Source organism: Neofelis nebulosa, chromosome X (assembly GCF_028018385.1).
Source record: "Neofelis nebulosa isolate mNeoNeb1 chromosome X, mNeoNeb1.pri, whole genome shotgun sequence".
In the NCBI taxonomy this organism is placed as follows: Eukaryota; Metazoa; Chordata; class Mammalia; order Carnivora; family Felidae; genus Neofelis; species Neofelis nebulosa.
In genome coordinates this window covers 37,069,763-37,089,799 of record NC_080800.1, presented here as the reverse complement: position 1 = coordinate 37,089,799, position 20,037 = coordinate 37,069,763, and the positions used below count along the sequence as shown (strand labels likewise).

Here is a 20,037-nt window from a genome sequence, read left to right as displayed (position 1 = left end):
CGGTTTTGACAAATAGCTTATCTCTAAAGTTTATTGTCAGAATTGAGTAGTTGCAGACCTAAGAAGCAGTATAGCAGAGTGTCAAGAGCATAGGTACTGGGGCCAGACTAACTGGGTTCAAATCCTTGCTCTGCGGTTTGAGTACTGTGGGCAGGTTTCTTCACTGCTCTTGCTTCAGCTGCTTCATATGTAAAATGGGTATCATCTCCCTCTTAGGGTTGTTGTGAGGGTTAAACAAATGGACAGATCTCAAATGGAGCCTGACTTAACATACTCCTCAAATGTTAGCTGAAGTAATCATCTGTGTATTATCAAGACTAATAATATTGTCTGTAGCCAGAGATCCTGGTGATATTATTTGTCTGAATAGCTTTAATATGATCTTTAGCGCCCTCTAGTTCCTCTTTTTTCCACTAGAGGACAAACATTAGATATATTTTTCCACCCCACCTCTTTTGGAGTTGTGATCATTTAACCTAATGAAGTTGTAATACACGCACTACACAATGACATAGCACTGTCAGCCATATATCACGTTTGTTTAAAGCTAGTGCATGTAATAGGGTACCTTGAAGTCTTCCTTTTTTTTTTTTTAATGTTTATATTTGAGGGGTGGGGGCAGAGAGACAGGGGACAGAGGATCCGAAGCTGGCTCTGCGCTGACAGCAGAGAGCCTGATGCGAGGCTTGAACTCACAAACTGTGAGATCATGACCTGAGCTGAAGTTGGATGCTCAACCAACTGAGCCACCTAGGTGGCCCTGAAGCCTTCCATTTTAAGTCCTGGCAATACAATATGCAGAATAACATTAGTGCCCAGTTATCTACACATAGATGTTATTTTGTGGGGTATACTCTGAAAACATTTTAGTCAGTATGGATGCACTACCTGGAGTAGATTGCCTAAAATTGTGGACATTTTTAGAATCTTCTTCCAGTATGGTGTGGGACAGCAGAAAGATTGCTTGATTGGGAACTAGAGGCTGAGTTCATCTTCCAGTTGTGCAGTGAACTAGCTGTGTAACTGGGCATGTCACTTGCTTTTCTAGGGACTCATTTTTCTCATGAGTAAAATGTAAGGATAGAGAGTAGCACGTGACAATGGTTCTCTTACTGTCCTTCCCATTTGTTATCATTTTTAAAACATTTATTTATTTTGAGAGAGAGGCAGAGGGAGGGAGGGAGAGAGAGAGAGAGAGAGAGAGAGAAAGAGAGAGAGAAAGAGAGAAAGAGAGAGAGAAAGAGAGAGAGAAAGAGAGAGAGAAAGAGAGAGAGAAAGAGAGAGAGAGAGAGAGAGAGAGAGAGAGAGAATTCCAAGCAGGCTCCTCATTGTCAGCACAGAGCCCAGTGCAGGTGTTGAACTCACAAACTGTGAGATAATGACCTGAGCCAAAACCAAGAGCCGGATGCTCAACTGACTGAGCCACCAGGTGCCCCATGTCCTTCTAATTTCTAATACTCTGTGATTCAGTGATACATATGCTTTGATGTGAAATAGAGGATGTAATAGACGTTGGTCGAGTGGAGTTCTGTGTGCTTGGTGCTGCCTTCCAGCAGGTTTGGCGGGAATGTACATCACCAGCAGTAGTACAGTTTGGCAAATGATGAGATACTGAGGTCTGTCTGGGGGTGGAGGAGAATGTTGTTAGGTCACAGCAGGGTATGCCTACTTCAGCTGCGGGGATCGACAAGGAGAACGTCGAGGCAAAGTGTGAGTGAAATTTTGCTGAGTGAAGGAAGCACATGGAGTGTCAAACGGAATCGGTATTTTCTTTTTTTTTTTTTTTTTAATTTTTTTTTGTAACGTTTATTTATTATTTAGAGACAGAGACAGAGCATGAGCAGGGGAGGGGCAGAGAGAGGAGGAGACAGAATCTGAAGCAGGCTCCAGGCTCTGAGCTGCCAGCACAGAGCCCGACACGGAGCTCGAACTCACAAACCGCAAGATTATGACCTGAGTCGAAGTCAGATGGTGAACCTCCTGAGCCACCCAGGTGCCCGTGGAATTGGTATTTTCAAGAGCATAGACAGCACGGGCAAAGGCGGGAGGGCTGCAGACACTGCAGGTAGTTCAGGATGGGGGCGTCAGGGAGGATGATGGATGAAGCAGGAAAGGAATGTCATGTGTGTGACATCCAAAATAAAAGAAAAAAGCAAACCTCACTTACTTGACTAAGAAGCAGGAGAACTCAGTCCCATTTTCAATCCTGTTGCTAAATAGCTCTGTGGACCCAGTTAAGTTGTTTGACTTCAAATTATTTTTTTTTAACGTATTTTATTGAGAGACAGAGCGTGAGCATGGGAGGGGCAGAGAGGAGGAGACACAGAATCTGAAGCAGGCTCCAGGCTCCAAGCTGTCAGCACAGAGCCCAACCCAGGGCTTGAACTCACAAACCAAGAGATCATTACCCGAGGTGGAGTCGAGCGCTTAACTGACTGAGCCACCCAGGGCCCCAACTTCAAATCATTTTTAGAAGGTTTTCAAAGCCAAACTGGGGGACTGTAATGGTGTATGGAATGCAGAGCAATGAAGGTTTTGGAGTGATGTGATAATACCTGTTTTAGAGTAAAACTAGGATGACAATGTAATGAGAAGAAGGAGCTGGAGGCCAAGACACCCAGGGAAAGATCCAGACAAGAATCCATGAGAGCTGAAACTAGGGAAAGTGCAGGAAGGGGCAGATCATTTTGACAGGTGTTGCAACATTAGAAGGAACAGGTTTAGGGGCGCCTGGGTGGCGCAGTCGGTTAAGCCTCCGACTTCAGCCAGGTCACGATCTCGCGGTCCGTGAGTTCGAGCCCCGCGTCAGGCTCTGGGCTGATGGCTCGGAGCCTGGAGCCTGTTTCCGATTCTGTGTCTCCCTCTCTCTCTGCCCCTCCCCCGTTCATGCTTTGTCTCTCTCTGTCCCAAAAAAAAAAAAAAAAAAAAAAAAAAAGTTGAAAAAAAAAGAAGGAACAGGTTTAGCAGCTGTGCATCCAAAGCGAAGGAGTGGTAGTAAGTAGTTGGTGTGAGCGTGGGTCCCCAGGGCTGTCTGGAAGAATAATGATGCTGGTGGTCAGTAGGCCACATACACGTAGCTGTGTGGATTTCGCTTCACTTTTTCACCAGCGTCATTATTAGACACTTGGTTACCTACCTGTATTTTACTTCTTTCCAAATAATCTTGTGGTCCAGTTCAGATTCAGTCCTTTATAAGCTGTATTACATGATTTCCCCCAAAAGTTGTAGATGAAAAACTGCAAAGTAAAAGAATGGTATAGCGGTGCGGTTTAGTAATTGGATGTTCACACTGCCAACTTCTGGTCATCAAACTTGGTTTGACTGATATTTGGTAAAGGTAGGAAAGAGTTACTCCCACCAAAGATGGTCAGAGGGGAAGAAAACAAAATTTATTGCGCACATGCTCTGTGTCATGCACTATGGCAAGCACTTTCACCTACTTTATTAACCATCCAGGGCTAACTTCAAGTTGCTATGAGAACCCTTATTCTTTCCATTTTTTTCCTTCCAAGATTTCATTTAAGTTCAAGTTAGTTAACCTATAGTGTGGTATTGGTTTCAGGAGTAGAATTTAGTGATTCATCACTTCCATATAACAGCCAGTGCTCATCCCAAGTGCCCTCCTTAATGGTCATCACCCATCTAGCCCATCCCCCACCCACCTCCCCTCCAGGAACCCTCAGTTTGTTCTCTGTAGTTAAGTCTCTTATTGTTTGCCTCTCTCTTTTTTTAATCTTATTTTATTTTTCCTTCCCTTCCCCAAGTTCATCTATTTTGTTTCTTAAATTCCACATGAGTGAAATCAAAATACCTGAATTAGGTATTTTGTCTTTCTTTGACCTATTTCGCTTAGTATAATATACTCTAGTTCCATCCATGTAGTTGCAAATGGCAAGATTTCATTCTTTTTGATGAGTAATATTCCATTTATATATTTATATATACATATATCTATATCTGTATCTATATATAGATATATATACATATATATATCACATCTTTATCCATTCATCAGTTGATGGACATTTGGGTTCATTCCATAGTTTGGCTATCTTACTCTTTCGATTTTGTAGATGAGGAAACTGATATTCAGGGTTATACAGCTATTAAGTGATGGAGACAAGATTTAAAGATGGGGCTTCTCACTACAAATCTGTTGCTCTATTATATCATCTCTGCCTCCCTGCAGAAGAGTGTTAGCATTTGGAAGGATAAATGCCAGATCTGTGGGAGTAGGGTGACCAACCATTCTGGTTTGCCTGGGATTGAGGGCAGGTTCTCAGGATACAGAACTTTGAATGCTACAAGTCCCAGGCAAACCAGGACAAGTTGGTACCCTTCTGGAAAAGTCACTTATATGAAATAAACCATTATCTAGAATGACCTAAATAACATACTGTTTCTGTTTCCCATAATATTGAGACCTGAATTAGGTCTTTTGTTACTATTATGTGACAAATGGACTCTTAAGTGAAGAGGGTTTAAGGCCCTGACTGACTTCCTTCTACTTGTTCTTGCTGGCTGGGGACATCCTCCCTTGCCAGGATTGTACCCAACTATACATGAATCACATGCTAGAAGTCTCTGCTTCTATCTCCACTTTTAAGGAAACTTATGTTTTACCCATTTCAAGTTTGATGAAATAACAAAAGAGCAATTCAGAAAAAAAAAAAAAAAAAAAGCCAAAGAAGGCAGGTTGACTATAAATGCGCATTCTTTAAAAAGTAAAGATATACATATCCTGGCACTCAACCTACAACAAACGGGAAAAACACTTAGCATAAATATATAAAATATATTTATTTTGTGTGTGTGAACATTATACTTTAATTAATAAAGAATTTATATTGTTTTGATACCAAGATGGGAAATAGGAAATTGGGCCACATGGAATCCAGGGGAACTTTGTGTGATTTTTAAGAAATGAAGAAAAACACACTTTATGGTGGCTTTATGCATTTCACAGAATAAAATGCTAGGTTTGGAGCAGAGGCTAAAATGATATGGGGGATATTATGTTTATCTAGTAATAGTTAACCTCAAATTGTGCCCATTATTATCTCACTATCCTCAACAGTGCTTATAAGGCCTCTTTATAAGGAGGCACTAGCTCCTATGGCTTTCCAGGTCCAGCAGTGTTCTTGTGGCCTCCTGAAGCTGGGTTACAGGATTATCTGTCATGATTTTGATCCTTGGACATAAGCATCTAGGTCAGTCTCTTAGGTTTTTGTGCTTCCCTTATATCTTACTGCAAAATCTTTTGGGGGCAGAGTATCTGTCATATTAACAGACTTCTAAAATGGTCTCTGATCCCAAATTAGTTAAAAATTTCTGATCTAGATAGCTGCCACATTTTCAGCTACTTAAGTATGCTACCTCCTGGTTTTGTACAAAAGATTAAATGAAGATAGTTTATTCTAAGGGTAAAGCAATGTATTGATTTACTTAAAATTTTACTTTAAAAAGGAGAAATCAGGGGGGCACCTGGTCACTCAGTTGGTTAAGTGCCTGGCTCTTGATTTCAGCTCAGGTCGTGATCTCACAATTCGTGAGATCGAGCCCTGTGTCAGGCTCCACAATGAGCGTGGAGCCTGCTTCAGATTCTCTCTCTCCCTCTCTCTCTCTGCCCCTCCTCCACTTGCTCACGCATGCTCTCCCCCCCCCCACACACACAAATAAATTCTTTTTATGAAAAAAGGAGAAATCTGGCCTTTTCAGAACTCCTTACGTTTCCCTTAGTCCAAAGTTTCACTGTGTACAAAAAGTATACTCTTCGTGCTGCCACTCTCAACCACTGCCTGCCATTCCACTTTGAAACAAAAAATGTCTGCTACTCTTTGAAGCTTCTTGATCAATTTCTTAAAAAATCAAGACTCTAAGGCAAGCTGTTTAAAATTATACCTACCTACTAGCCATTTGCAGCTATCCATATAAATCTGAATTTTGGCAGTGGCCCAGCAAAATAATTTGGTGGTTGAGGCCACGAGTCCACAGAGCTCTCCATAATCCCTGATATCAAGTTGTTATTTACCAAAACAATTAGCTTATTTTTACTGATCCTTTTCATAGTGAGTACACACATCAGTACTTATTTTTTTTACTATAAATTTGTTTTTTTACTATTTTCATGAGATTAGTTGACAAAAAAGGATTCTGCTGGATGCGGAAACCCATATTTAAAAAAAAAAAAACTTTGGTAATTAATTCACTATGCCACAGAGAATCTTGGCCTCAGGAATTCTTTTATTTATATATTAAAACAGACTACAGATTGCTTTGTGGGGAGACGTTTGGTCTTGCTGGCAGTATTTCCTGGGCTGTTCCTATCCTGGAGAAAGGAGGTTTGGGGTGGGGGGGAGTGGATAGTAAGGAAGCCTATCCTGGCACATACGCTTGTTGAACACCTGAGCTATCAGTAAGTAAATAAAAATAGAAGGTAATGATAAGTAACAAAATTGGGAGTATAAAATACAGGTATTCATATAACAATATTTGACTTAGACATATTAGTTGAATTACTGTTGTATTGCAGTCACTTTTTAAATTTTATTGAATAAAAATTTATGCACAATAAAATGAGCCATTAAGTGTTCAGTCCAATGACTGACAACAAATACGTACACTCTGTCATCCCACAGAGTTCATTCATACTGCTAACAAGTATGTTTTTTAAGACTTTCATGTTGAAAAGTGAGGTTTAAACTGCTATTTCTCTAATTTTCTTTATAAAATTAGTACCATTTTGAAATAGGCATCTGGTTTTTATAATAGTAAAATACCCCATCTTTCCACCTTTTTATAAAGCTTTTTGGTTTACATTTCTCAAAATGAACAGGAACAGAAGAATTGTACCTTCTACAAATGTTTAAAATACTGTATTTCTATCTTTATCGTGTACAGAATATCTTAAGAATGGTCATTTATTTGAAAAAACTCTAATACTTGAAATTTATTTGGTTTGGATTTCAGTAACCTCTGCTTTTTCTTTTTATCCATATAATTAACATCTTGTTAGCTGAGTCCAAAACAGAGTTTTGCCAAATACATGGTTGAGGAACTCCTTGAAGGTTCACTTATATCTTCTAAGAGACAAATAATTTGGTTTCTATGTAACCTAATGTTAGCTCTTATCCACAAATGGCTTTTTAAGCAAATGCTCTTCTTTCAGGATTTTAACATCTCCAAAGATAAATATTAATAAAGATTGAATTGGTCACCTATAATCTTTACTAATATCTAATTAGTAAGTTCAATGATTTATAGTACTTCAATATTGACTAGGAATGACCTGGAGTTTTTAAAATGTAAGTCCCTAGGAAATAAATGGCACTTAGATAATTCTTTGCCAAACTCATCCTAATGAAGAGTGAGAGGGAAGACAAGTAGATCTCAGAGTAATTGGCATTATTCTGTTTTACAGCTGATAGTTGTTTATAAATATAGCGTTGAATTCACTGTAAATGTGGTATTCAACTGGGCAGCTGCTTTAATATATTTATTACAGTTATCAGAACTGAAAATTCCTTGGGAAATGTATTACCAAAACCCCATTAATTTGTAAATACTTAATGCAGTTAAGATTGATTTCTAATACTTTGCCTATTTAAGAAAAAATTTTATATCAATCAAACATTCTCAGTTAATGGTACACTCTTTCCTTTCTTTATTCACCTGACGGATGAGATTTTTAGACCATAGGATTAAAAAAATATGGGCAAGAATTCGAAGACATTAGATGCTGCTTGGATTTCTCTTTGTAAAAAAAAGATAATAAAATGTATAGGGTGGTAGTAAAATGTGTAAAAGATCAAAGAAATAATGAGTTTGCAGTTAACCCAGATTGGTGCATGAGTCTATCTGGGCCTCTGGTCGTCCACTGGTTGAGAAGGTCAACTTTCCTGATTTATAGGAAGATAGCCTCATTAAAGCCAACCTGACCTGTATTATTGCCAAAGGGATCCTTGGGATCTTTAGTCTTCGAATTGGTTATTATATAAAGGTGGAACTCAGCAACAGAATTTGACTTTGTTACTAGAATCCTTTCAAGGTTCTGCTTGGATTCCCTTTCTGAAATATCATATGGTCATTAATTTCAGTACACCAAGGAAAAGATGTTGAATCAATAATAACTTTAATTTACTTATTTTGCTATCAATATTGATTCGACTGAACACATTAATATTTGTCCTAATTATTTCTGTGACTAGATTAGAATATTCTTTATGTGCATTTGGAGCCTGGGGTCAGCTCTTAGTGAATTTTGCTAACTATTGAGTTCCTAACACAACCCGGAAATTGGAAGTAAATGACGATATTTATGTATTTGTCTGGAAAAGAACAGTGCCTAATTTCTGATCATCATTGGTGACCATGCAAGCTGACATAAACTGATTTTGTAGCAGTCTTGATAGCTCGTCACCCAGGTTAGTGTTACCACATTAGCACTGTCATGATTGGGTCTGAAGGGCACATGTGAAAACTGTACAGCACCAGGAGCCATTGTGGTGTGCTGTAAAGAGCACTGGGCTTCAGTTATTAGTGCTGCTTCCTTTACTTACTATTTGTGTGATTTCAACAACTTCCTTCTTTATCTCACTGCACCCAGGGCCACAGTTTCTTCCCCTTCAAAATGGGAATAGGTATATTTATCTTACAGGGTTATTATAATTATTAGACAAGGATTTATAGGATGGCACTTAAAATCCCAAATGTTGCATAGTAAACTCTCAAATGTTGCACTGCATAGTCTAAGGTCATTGAATAAATTTTGAAGTGTACAAAGGGCAGTGCAGTACAGTAGATTTTGACCACTGTTTTTGTGTTTGGTAGATTAAACAAGATAAAATAATTTAAAACTACCAAATGAAGGATCTAGGTTAAAAATAGTGACAAAATTCCAGATTTAAGTTGTTGAGTGATGGATTTGGATTATTAAAAGTGGAGTTTCCTTCTATGGAAATTTTTTTTAAACACATCTTTTGAGTTTAGATTCTCTTTTGAATGACTGGGTAACTTTACAAAATATCTGTGTAAGAAATGTAGGAGAACTCACAATTGAGAGAGGATAAGAATCAAAGTCAGTTTATCTACAACTAACTATACTGTTCCAGTTTGGTAGCCACTAGCCGTGTTGTGGCTGTGAGCACTTGAAATATGGGTGGTCCAAATTATGATGTATTTACAGATGTAAAACACTACCAGATCTCAAAGACTTAATACAGAAAAAGAATTTAATAATGTTTTATATTTAATATATTTAATATTTAATAATTTTAATATGATTATATGTTGACATACTTTGGATATATTAGATTGCATAAGGTATGTTATTAAAATAAATTTCATCTGTTTCTTTTTACTTTTTAATGTGGCTACTGGAAAATTTAAAATTATGTGACTCACATTATACTTCTGTTGGGCAGTGCTGATCTAAACTTACTGAATAGCTCTAGGCAAGCTAACTGGTAAATTTAGACCTTTTTAAGTTTGGATGTTGAAGTCGAGATTGCTACTGTAATGCTATGAATGTCAGAAATTCTTTCTTCAATCATATTTGTAAATACCCAAATTATTTTTGACCAATGGTCAGATTACCTTGTTGCAGAATTGTGGTACTCTGAAAGTGGCATCCAACTTTTAAAAGACAGTATGAAGAATTCTATCATGAGAACAACTGGTAGTAAAATGAATAATAAAGACCTTCTAGGAAACTTTTTATTTTTCTAAAGCTTTAATTTTTGAGCAATCTCCACACCCAGTGTGAGGCTCAAACTCACGACCTGAGACCAAGAGTCACATGCTTTACCAAGTGAGCTAGCCAGACCCCCCCAGGAAACTTCTTTTTAAAACAGACCACCTGGGTGCGCCTGGGTGGCTCAGTCAGTTAAGCGTCTGTCTCTTGATTTTGGCTCAGGTCATGATCTCAGGGTTCATGGGATCGAGCCCCTCATGGGGCTCCACATTGGGTGCAGAGCCTACTTGAGATTCTCTCTCTCCCTCTATTCCTCCCCCCTTCAAAAAAATAAATAAAACAGACCACCTGAAACCATTTCCTGAACTCTCCCTTACTTGAGGGGCAGACTAGAGAGGTCGAACCTGTAGGGCATAGTTGCTTTACTGTTGGACGTCTAAAACTTCTTAGGAAACTGGTATTAAGAGTAGTAGCAGTAGTACTCATGCCATATAAGAGATTGATTTCAGTGTGTTTCTCCAGTTATGATCAGAAAACTAAATATTACTTTCCGTATTCAATCTTTTAAATTTCCCTGAGAGATTACAAATTGAAAAAAATACAAGAAAGAGTAGACAGAGTTACCAGTTACCATGGACAAAGAAGCACTTTAAAACAGCAATGGTACCTCGGTCAGGGCACTCCCAGGCACGTTCTGTGCTTGTACCTCAAAGCATTCAGATAATCACAACTTCAAATCATTATCACCTACTTTTGAATTCCTTGCTACTCTGCTTCATGAGTTGATTTGTAGGAAAATGCTATTCTTAGTTTGCTATATCAGCAAAAAATTAATAGCTCTTAATAAATACATCTTTAATTCACATTCACATCTAGAAACAAGCATTCTGAATTTAATGCTCCTGGAATCTATAATTTAAATTATATATAATGCATTTGTGTTTTTTAAACCATGATTTTCCATTTGAGCATTTAATATATACCAATTTAATTGATATTTGAATTATGGAAAATGGTGCCCTAATTATCCTAGATGTAAACCATCTTTAGCATCATTGTCCTTATAATTTGAAATATATTTTTATGTTTGTTCTGTGTTGTTCGGTGTTCTGATTTTTAGTCCCTGAATTGCCAAATCCAGTAATGTTTAAATCAGTTTATCTTTGGGGCACCTGGGTGGCTCAGTCAGTTAAGTGTCCAACTCTTGATCTTGGCTCAGGTTATGGTCTCACGGTCTGTGGGATGGAGCCCCATGTCAGGCTCTGTGCTGACAGCTTGGAGCCTGCTTGCAATGACACTCTCTCCCTCTCTTTCTGTGCCGCTCCCCTACTCATGCTTACTCACTGTCTCAAAATAAATACATAAACTTTAAAAATGAAAAAATATAAAGATAGTTTAGTCTTTGAATGGAGGGTCCCCAGCAATTCTGCCTTCATTTTGAGGTGGGTGGGTAGATGATAAGAGACTAGACTGGCAGCAGGTTGAACTGTATACCAAGAAGAAATGTGCAGGTCCAGTGGAAGGGTCTTTAGAGCATCCATTTCTACCTGCAGTCTTTTGGTACGACAATGTGGTACATGGGAAGTGAGTGTGGAAGTTGAAACACACTGTAGTTACATGAAAGGGGCAAAATAAGAAATAAATGTTAAAATGAGTAATAAAACTCCTGAGCTTTTCATAAAATTTGGAGGCAGAACATTCTTGAAGGAAGAGAGAAAAAACTGTGCAGATACCTGATTTACGTATCCTGGCTTCAACCTGGCTTTCTAGCACACTTGTCAAAAGCCTTCCTCATAATTATGACTTCTCAGCACAAAACCCACACCTGATTCACACCTCTCCTCTCCTGCATGACCTTTCCAAGCACTTTTGGAGATGGAGACCATCATTCATGTGCCTCTGACCTCTTCCTTTCCCCTGAACACTGAGCCACCCTGTCCCTCAGCCCCACAGTGCTGCATTCCATACAGTCCTTCCATATCTGTTTTTTCATGGAAGTCTTACCGCTGCCCCCTGAAGGTGGCTGAGTAGTGTGCAGGGCCTGCATTGCGTGTGGCCTGCCCCATTTCATCTGCAGTGACAAAGGCATTTGTAGAGGATAGCAGTCGCTCAGCAGGCCAGGCAGCAGAACCTGCACCAAGTTTCTGGCTGTAGATCCCATGGAGTTTTCATCACTGCCACTTAGAAACACAGTGTTCCCTTTAAAACAACAGCAAAAACAGAAAAATCAGACCTTCGACTTTGCTGTTTCTTGCCTACAGCGAGATTCTTCGAATTTGATCACGTCTAAACCTGGCATGGCATTGTGGAAGGACTGTTTGCTGACTTTGGAGGTGGACAAGCCAGAGCTCAGACCTACCCCTTGTGGGAGCTGTGTGATCTTGAATGCCTTTCTAGGCCTCAGCTTCCTCACCTGTAAAATAACTACCTCATCGGGGTATTGGGACAGTAAATGGTAATGACTCTATTAAGTACTTAGGCCAGTGAGAAACATGATAAATTTTAATCTGTTATTACATAATTGTCTCCTGCATACTGAGTTCAAACCTGCCCTCTCCACAGAACTTGATCTTGTTCAGAATGCTAATGGTCTTTTCTGACTGACCCTTACGGCCATTTCTCAGCCTTCTCCAACTACTCTTGCCTTAATTCCCTCTATTCCCTTGACTTTCGTGATATTATTGATTCTTCCTTTTCTGGTGGCTTCTCTTTTGTCTAATTTACCAACTTCTTTTCCTCATTCTACCCTTACCCAGTCTTCTGTGGTTCAGTCTTCAGCCATTGCTCTCATTGACGAGGCTAATTAATAAATTGGCCTGAATTAATAAATTGAATTAATAAATCAGAGAGGAGATAACCTCTCATTTGCCTTATGTAGTACGTCCTTAGCCGCCTTCTTTACCTGTCTCCCTTCTACTTCCAAATATAAAAATGTCTTATTGGATTCTATTCACCTGCAAACAGGTAAAACTCCACCACAGTTAATACAGGAAGGCTTTAGTTATTTTGTTCCATGGGGACATAGCAAGTGATACCTATGCCTAAAATGTGTTTGTGTGATGATGATGATGATGATGATGATATTAACCGTTTTACTTTCCAAACAGTATTTTGTAACTCTTATGCAATAGTCTACCTACATTGTCTGAACTTGTTCTTCAAGATAACACTATGAGTAGTGTCCTGAATTATCAAATACATTTTATAGATGATAGAAAATAAATTTCTGACTTTGCTGGTTGAGAGTAGTGCCTTTACTGTTTAAATCATACTAATTTTATTTGGCCCTTTATTCCATATAACTTCCCTGGCCTGTGTGTGCAAATGCTAGATTTTAGGCTAAAGAATAGACAACATTCTTACCCAATTTGGGGAAGACTAAGAAAAAGAGGTAAAATGTTAAAATGGCAAATTGAGTTATTTATTAGCACATCAAGAAAATTATAAATTTTGAGACTTGACTATAAAGAGTTTGGAGAAAGTATTTGTGCTATTTACATTTCTTATTAATAAGTGCTGGGGTACCTGACTGGCTTAGTCAGTAGAGTGTACGACTTGATCTTGGGGCTGTGAGTTCAAGCCCCACATTGGGCATAGAGCTTAATTACTTAAAATAAATAAAAATAAGAGCTAACTATACTGTATACACACACACAGACTGGCAGGAATGTGAAAAAGTTATGTTGTCAAAGATTTATAGGGTAAAAAAGTTAAGCTTAGCGTAAATGGGGGATTTCATCTCTTTAGTTAGAGAAGTCTTCATGTTACCATAGATCACATCCATTCATTCATCATTCACTCTGATTGTCGTTTGTTCTTACCTAACAAAGTATGTCCTGTGTTTGTTTTGCAGATCTAAAGCGGGAAGCCAGTATCTGTCATATGCTGAAACATCCCCACATTGTAGAGTTATTGGAGACATATAGCTCAGATGGAATGCTTTACATGGTTTTTGAATTGTGAGTGTGCATTTTATTTTCTTAAGGGTTAAAGTTTTAAGCAGTGTTGGTTTGGGATAATGCTAACACTTTTCCTCTTAAAATGTAACAATAGTTGTAAGCTCATCTGTGTAGAAAACAAGTAACAAGAATAAAAGGATTATCTCATCTTAAAGTTCACAATGGCTAAGGAAGCAAAAGTTGGGCATATTTAGTTGCCCTCCTTTTTAGCATACTTCAGAGAGGAGGCTGTAAAGAGAAATAGAGTTCGGATGGACAGGAGGCCCCAAAATATAACATTGTGACCATAGGAGTCCTATTGAAGAGGAGTGGGATGGGAGTAGAGGTCTCCATGTAGCAAGCCTTTCAAAACAGACTCAACTTCCTATTTTGATATAATGACTATTTTGGCATATTAAGGAAATTCTGAAGATAACAGTGTTATCTTGATTTTAATAAGCCACTTGACATGTTTCTCATAGAATTTTTGCCAATAAGATGGAGAAATGTGAGCCAAGGATAGTATAACTGGGTAGTTTTGTAGCTGATTGGATAACTGTGTCCAAAGAGGTTGTATAAAGCTTTATGGGATGGCCTTCTACTCTTTTCAGAATTTTAATCCATGACTTTGATTAGGGTCTCTCACAAGGTGGTAATCAAGGCATTAGCCAGAGCTGGTGTCATTTTAAGACTCCACTGGGGATGGATTTGCTTCCAAGCCCACTCAAATGGTTGTTGGCAGCAGGGTATCCTACTGCTAGCCTTAGTTCCTTGTGAGCTGTTGGCCTTAGGCCTCCCTAGGTTCCTTGTCACTGGGCCTCTTCATCGAGCAACTCACAACATGGCAGCTGGCTTCATCCAGCGTCAGCAGGCAAGAAGGCTAGAATACAAATAGGATGGAAGTCAGTCTTGTAACCTCATCTCAGAAATCACACACCATCACTTCTACTATATTCTATCAGTTAGAAGTAAGTCACCAGATCCAGCCCACACCCAGGGGGAGAGGATTACACCAGGGTGTGAATATGAGCAGATGCTGGTGGTCTTTGGGAGCCATGTCAGAAGCTTCACCCCCATGGAGGGCTAGCTAATACATTGAATATCCAGATCAGAATTTTAAAACATTTTACAAGTTTGTAGCAAAGGAACTCAAACAAAGATGAAACTTAAGGCTAGTTAATACAGACTCCTTCATTCGATTATATAAGTGCAAGATCACTGTAAATTTAGTTGTAACTGCTTATGTGAAAAAGAAGTAAATGTTTTGAAAGTTAGTTGTTGCAACAGCTTAACAAAAGTCCTGAATGGAACCTTCAGCTACATTAATTAAAAGTATATAGTTATTTAGAACCATGCCACAGTCCCACTGTTTTGTATGCTACCCATTCTCCCTAGAGTGTTCATGGTAAGCAGGACACTGGCATGCTTCCAGAAGGGGATAACCAGAGTGGGAAAGAGCCTAGAAATTTTGCCCTAGAGTCACAGCCTTCAAAGTTTTTGTTGGCATACCTGCTAAAAGAATTTTGAAAACCATGTACCTCCTCACATACTTTTGAGTTGATACATAAAAACTTCTCTTGTGAGGCTATAATTTTTAGTGTTTTGTATATTCTTTTAAATATATTTTCTTCAAAACTGTAGATCTGTACCTTTATCTTGTTCAGTTTATGGAAAATGTCTTCTGTGTGACCTAAATGGCAAAGCTAGTCATCATTGTCAAGCCAGTCAGCCAAATCAGACACGCTTTCTGGCAGAGAAAAATCTGCCTTCATTTTTCAAATAAAATTAAAGTGTTAATAGACATCCCTGTGACAATCATCTTACTATTGATTTTTAATTCTAAAATAGATAAGGCTTTGCCATGCATATATTGTCCATATGAAATAAGGTGGCTCTCCTCTTTCTTTCTGAAGCTCTGTTTGCTCTCAAGGGTCTCTCCCTCAGGAGCTTCGCATTCCCTAGTTGGCTCTGAAGCTAGACAGGCTTTTCAGGATGGGTGAGCAGCTTGTCTTTTGAGATGGGCTCCTATGAGTGGACACGTGAAAGGAAAATCAGCAGAACATAGAATTGTTTTCAGGCAAATCAAATTGTGGCTAATGAAGGAAGAGACATTGATTGCCCTAAAAATATCCTAATTCTTCAATCTCCTGGAAGGGCTTGAGTACTCCCAGAGATACCCAAGTCCCAGTTGAAGACCATGGAAAAGCTGTTGAAAAGACTGGGAAGCTTTAGTGACTCAAGAATCTAATTGATTTTCTTTTTCTGCTAAAAGAGTTCTCAGAGCAGAAGCCCATGGTAGAACATAGTGGATTTGTTCAGTTATTTAAAAGAGTGTCCTATGTAAGAGGATTATGCTTATTCATTGTAGGGTCAGGGTCTGTAACGGGAATCAACAAGCAGCAGGTAGATTTCAACTCTAAGCAAGGAAACCCCCTTTAGCGATTAGACTGACTCAGTGAATAAAGCAGGCTGTCTAACGGAGTATGCAGTTCCTCACTAGAAGTGCTCGAGCTAAAGCTGGTTGCATCCAAGGGAGCTAAAGATACAGGTTTAATTTGGGGCTAGAGAGGGCCTTTAACCGTCCCCTTCCAATTTTAAGAATATTCGAATTCTTTTTTAATTACTTTCTCTGGTTTAATTTCATTCTTTATTCAAGAAATCTATTTCTATCCATATTTTTATTCGCTGAGAAAACAAAAAAGCCAGTTTCATCATATACTTTCAAGTAATGAGCACAGAAAGCAAAATTGTAAAATTTACGTAAATTTCATCATGTTTACTATTTGTTTCAAGGGGGTCTAAGCGATAGTATGGCAGAGAGAAGAAAGTCTTTGGGGTTATAAAACTTGGGTTAGTGTTCCCAGCTCTGTCACTTCTACTGATCATGTGACTTTGGCCAAGTCTTTTAACTTCTCTGAGCCTCAGGATTTTTACCTTTAAAATCTCCATAAGATCATGAGAACTAGATGGGAAAATTATATGAATTCACCTCGTAAAATGGTGAAGTGCTCCACAACTGGAAGCTATTGTTTCCAGGGGATTTAGCAGGTTAGTTTTAGTTTTTTATAGAGCAAATTTTTGGTATGATTCAGTTGTGATTGAAATAATTCCTCGATGGCTGTATACAGAGATAAGACTTCATTAAAGTCTCATATTTACCAGTCAACCTAATCTCAGTGTTAACCCAGATCACAAGAATGTGGCATCATAATTTAATTTTCTTCCTTCCTGTTTTGGAAAATTTCAAATAAAAAGAGAATAGTATAATGAACCTCAGTGTACCTGTCACTGAACTTCAGTTATCAACATTTTGCCATTCTTGCTCTATCTATCCTTTCCTGTTGTCGTTTTTTTCCCCCCTGGTGATTTCTTTTTTTTTTTTTTTTTTTAATTTTTAAAATTGTATTTAAATCCAAGTTAACATGTAATGTAATAATGATTTCAGGAGTAGAATCACTTACATATAACACCCAGTGCTCATCACAACAAGTGTCCTCATTAATACCCATCATCCATTTAGCCCAACCCCCCCCCCCCCCCAACACCCCTCCAGCAACCTACAGTTTGTTCTCTGTATTTACATCTCTTATGGTTGGTCTCCCTCTCTCTTTTTCCTGGTGATTTCTAAAGTGGTATCATTTCACCTATACATACTCCTGTTTGTATTTATAAATAAGGACTTGAAATATAGGTATAGATAGATACCAGTCCGTAATAGTATTATCATACCTAGCAAAATCAACAATAATTCCTTAGTATTACATCATATTCAGTTGATGTTCAGTTTTCCCTGATTGAACATGAATTTTTAAAAGCTATATTTTAAAATTTGGAATTGTTTTATTAGCTCTGGGATCTGGAAGTGGATCATGAATTCACAGTTAAAATAACTTAGTTATTTTTCAAAAGGGCCAGAAACAAAATAGAAATATAAAATTTTTCTTTTGTATCACTTTTTGTAAATTCACCTCAACAGTTGTCCTTGTTCAGTTTTTCGCATTCTCTTTGATCTCCTGGGTTTAAAACAAATGAATAAATGAAAAACCAATTTACTATAAAATTTAAGGTCCTGTGGCTCAAAGAGCAAAGCAGTAAGTTTGCTTGTGCCTCCACCTACTGGCTAGGTAAGAGATTGTACAGCTGCAATGTAGAGGAAGCTGCTCCAGAATTAGTTCCATGTTTCTGGCAGTAGATGTAATGACCCCTGGTTTTCAGGGGCTCATTGCTCAGGTTATGGGTTATCTGGATCCTTTTCACAGTTTTCTGACATGCCACCAATACAGAGTAGACAGAGGGAAAACAAATGAAATTAACATCAGTTGACTTTGCTGTTTGTTGGCTACTTGGAAACAGCTCTGATAATTTTGATGGAGGAAAAGCTAGACCAAACAATTTATTTAGGTTATCAGTGAGCTTCTTAATATGGTATCCAAATCTGCCTTTGCCACAGACTATGTATAACCAGCTCTCCCTTTTTTTCCCTTAAACCGAAGTCATGACATTATATAGCCCAATCAGGTTGCTTATTGTGTTAGAAAATCTTTCGAACTGGTTAATGCCCATTTTAATTACATATGGTTTTAAGTTAAAGCATATTCAAATACAGAGACTCACAGAACCAGACTTTTAGAGCTGGAAAAGAGTAAAACAGTGGATTTCAAAACTTAGCATTGAAAACTCCTGAGTAGAGCTTGTCAAACAAGCTTGTACCCAGGCACCATCCCGAGATATTGAGTTTCAACAACTGCGAGTCCCAAAGTAGGAGGTCAAGAGATGATTGACCTTTAAAGTAGGGGCATTACTATTTAGAGACCATGTTGTCATTTTTCCCAACGCACGCAGTAGTTTGTTAGAAATCTGCATGTGTTTGCACTATATCTATCCATTGATTTGGGATCCATTGCTTTGGGATTACACTTAAATTTGGATTTGTTTGCAGCAGTTTGCTGAAACATATTTAAAAGTGTAGGTTCAATTTTGTGTTGTATCACCCCCACCCAAATTAAATGTTTATTTCTAAGTAACACATCTGGACTTGACTTTAGTAGTGTCTGATACTTGAGTTAAGCTGTAAATCCTAAATTGGCTGGCCAAGGAATTTTAATTACCTTATTATAGAATGATTACATATACCACGGGGAGACTTTGGCAGTAATTAAATATGGATTTAAAATATATCTGACATGAAAACAATAGTTTGTATCTTTTAAAACAATATTAGCAGTTTGTATCTTTGAAGCTCACAAAGGAGATAGACTGATAGCTCTTTGTCTTTTTTTAATTTTTTTTCTTTTTGGTCTGGTGTTTATGCTTGGGGAAGGGAAATTTTGTGGGATTCATTTATGCTGATAGAGTAGCACTGATTTCTACTTACTAGCAAACTTGCCAGGGAAAGGAAAGTTATTTATTTCATATCAAGCAAGAAAAGTCTGGACTGTAGTATTTACAATTCTATGAAGATCTGTACATATTTTTATGGCTCGCCTGATCTATTTTGATATTTTGTTTTCATGTGTAATGATAAAAATTGCTATTCATTCTTTTATCACATATTTATCAAATGCTTACTTAAGTGGTGGGTAATAGGAAATGGCTGGAAAATATCATTTGGTCCTAGTAAACATTAGAAACGTGGTACTTAAGGTAATTCAGTAAGATATATGAGAGGACATAGCTTGGGTGACTGTGAAGACCTTTGATAAATACTAGGTGAAAGGAAAAAAAAGTTCTATCATCATAAACTCTTTAAAAAAAAAATTAAACATTTCTCTTGACTAGCTTCACCACTATATTAAATGTTCAGTTGTATTTTAGTTTTAAGAACTATGTGTCAGAGGTCCCCAAGACTACCTATCCCCGGGTTTAATGATTCACTAAGAGGACTCCTAGGACTCCGCGTATAGTCGTATTCATAACTGTGATTTATTACAGCTCAAAGACTTAATAAAGCAAAACCACCAAAGAGAAAAGGTATATGAGTTGAAGTCCGGGGACAGCCAGGCACAAGCTTCCAAGGATCTTCTGCCAGCAACCAGTTGTGATAACACATGTGAAATGTTGCCAGCCAGGGAAGCTCATTAGAGACTCAGCACCCAGGGTATTTACTGGGAGCTGGTCATGTAGGCACCCTCTGCTTGGCACGTACCACCTTCCAGCCTCCCAGAGAGAAAGCAGGTGTTCAGGATAAATCACATTGTTTGCACAAACAGTTTAGACACAGTGGGCCACTCTTTTCAGTTTAGGACGGGAGGAACCCTCCCGTCCAAGTTGCCAGATGCCAATCAAGAGCTAACTTGGTAGGCAGGCCTTTCAAGCCCTTCAGAAGCTTAGGCCTGCTATGTTAACTCTTTCCTGCACAAACTGAAAAAGAGATAAATACAAGAAGGGCTTTAAGTTGACAAACTCCTG

At 38.3% G+C, this 20,037-nt stretch overlaps 1 protein-coding gene across 15 annotated transcripts in view; it reads left to right on the top strand.

The window, feature by feature from the left end:
* CASK (calcium/calmodulin dependent serine protein kinase) overlaps window positions 1-20,037 on the top strand; it is a 357,939-nt gene that overhangs the window by 115,330 nt on the left and 222,572 nt on the right. For all 15 annotated transcript variants that reach the window (XM_058713427.1, XM_058713438.1, XM_058713431.1 and 12 more), the window contains exon 3: window positions 13,545-13,650. In XM_058713427.1, the coding sequence (XP_058569410.1) occupies window positions 13,545-13,650 (106 nt within the window). The remainder of the gene's footprint in view (window positions 1-13,544; window positions 13,651-20,037) is intronic.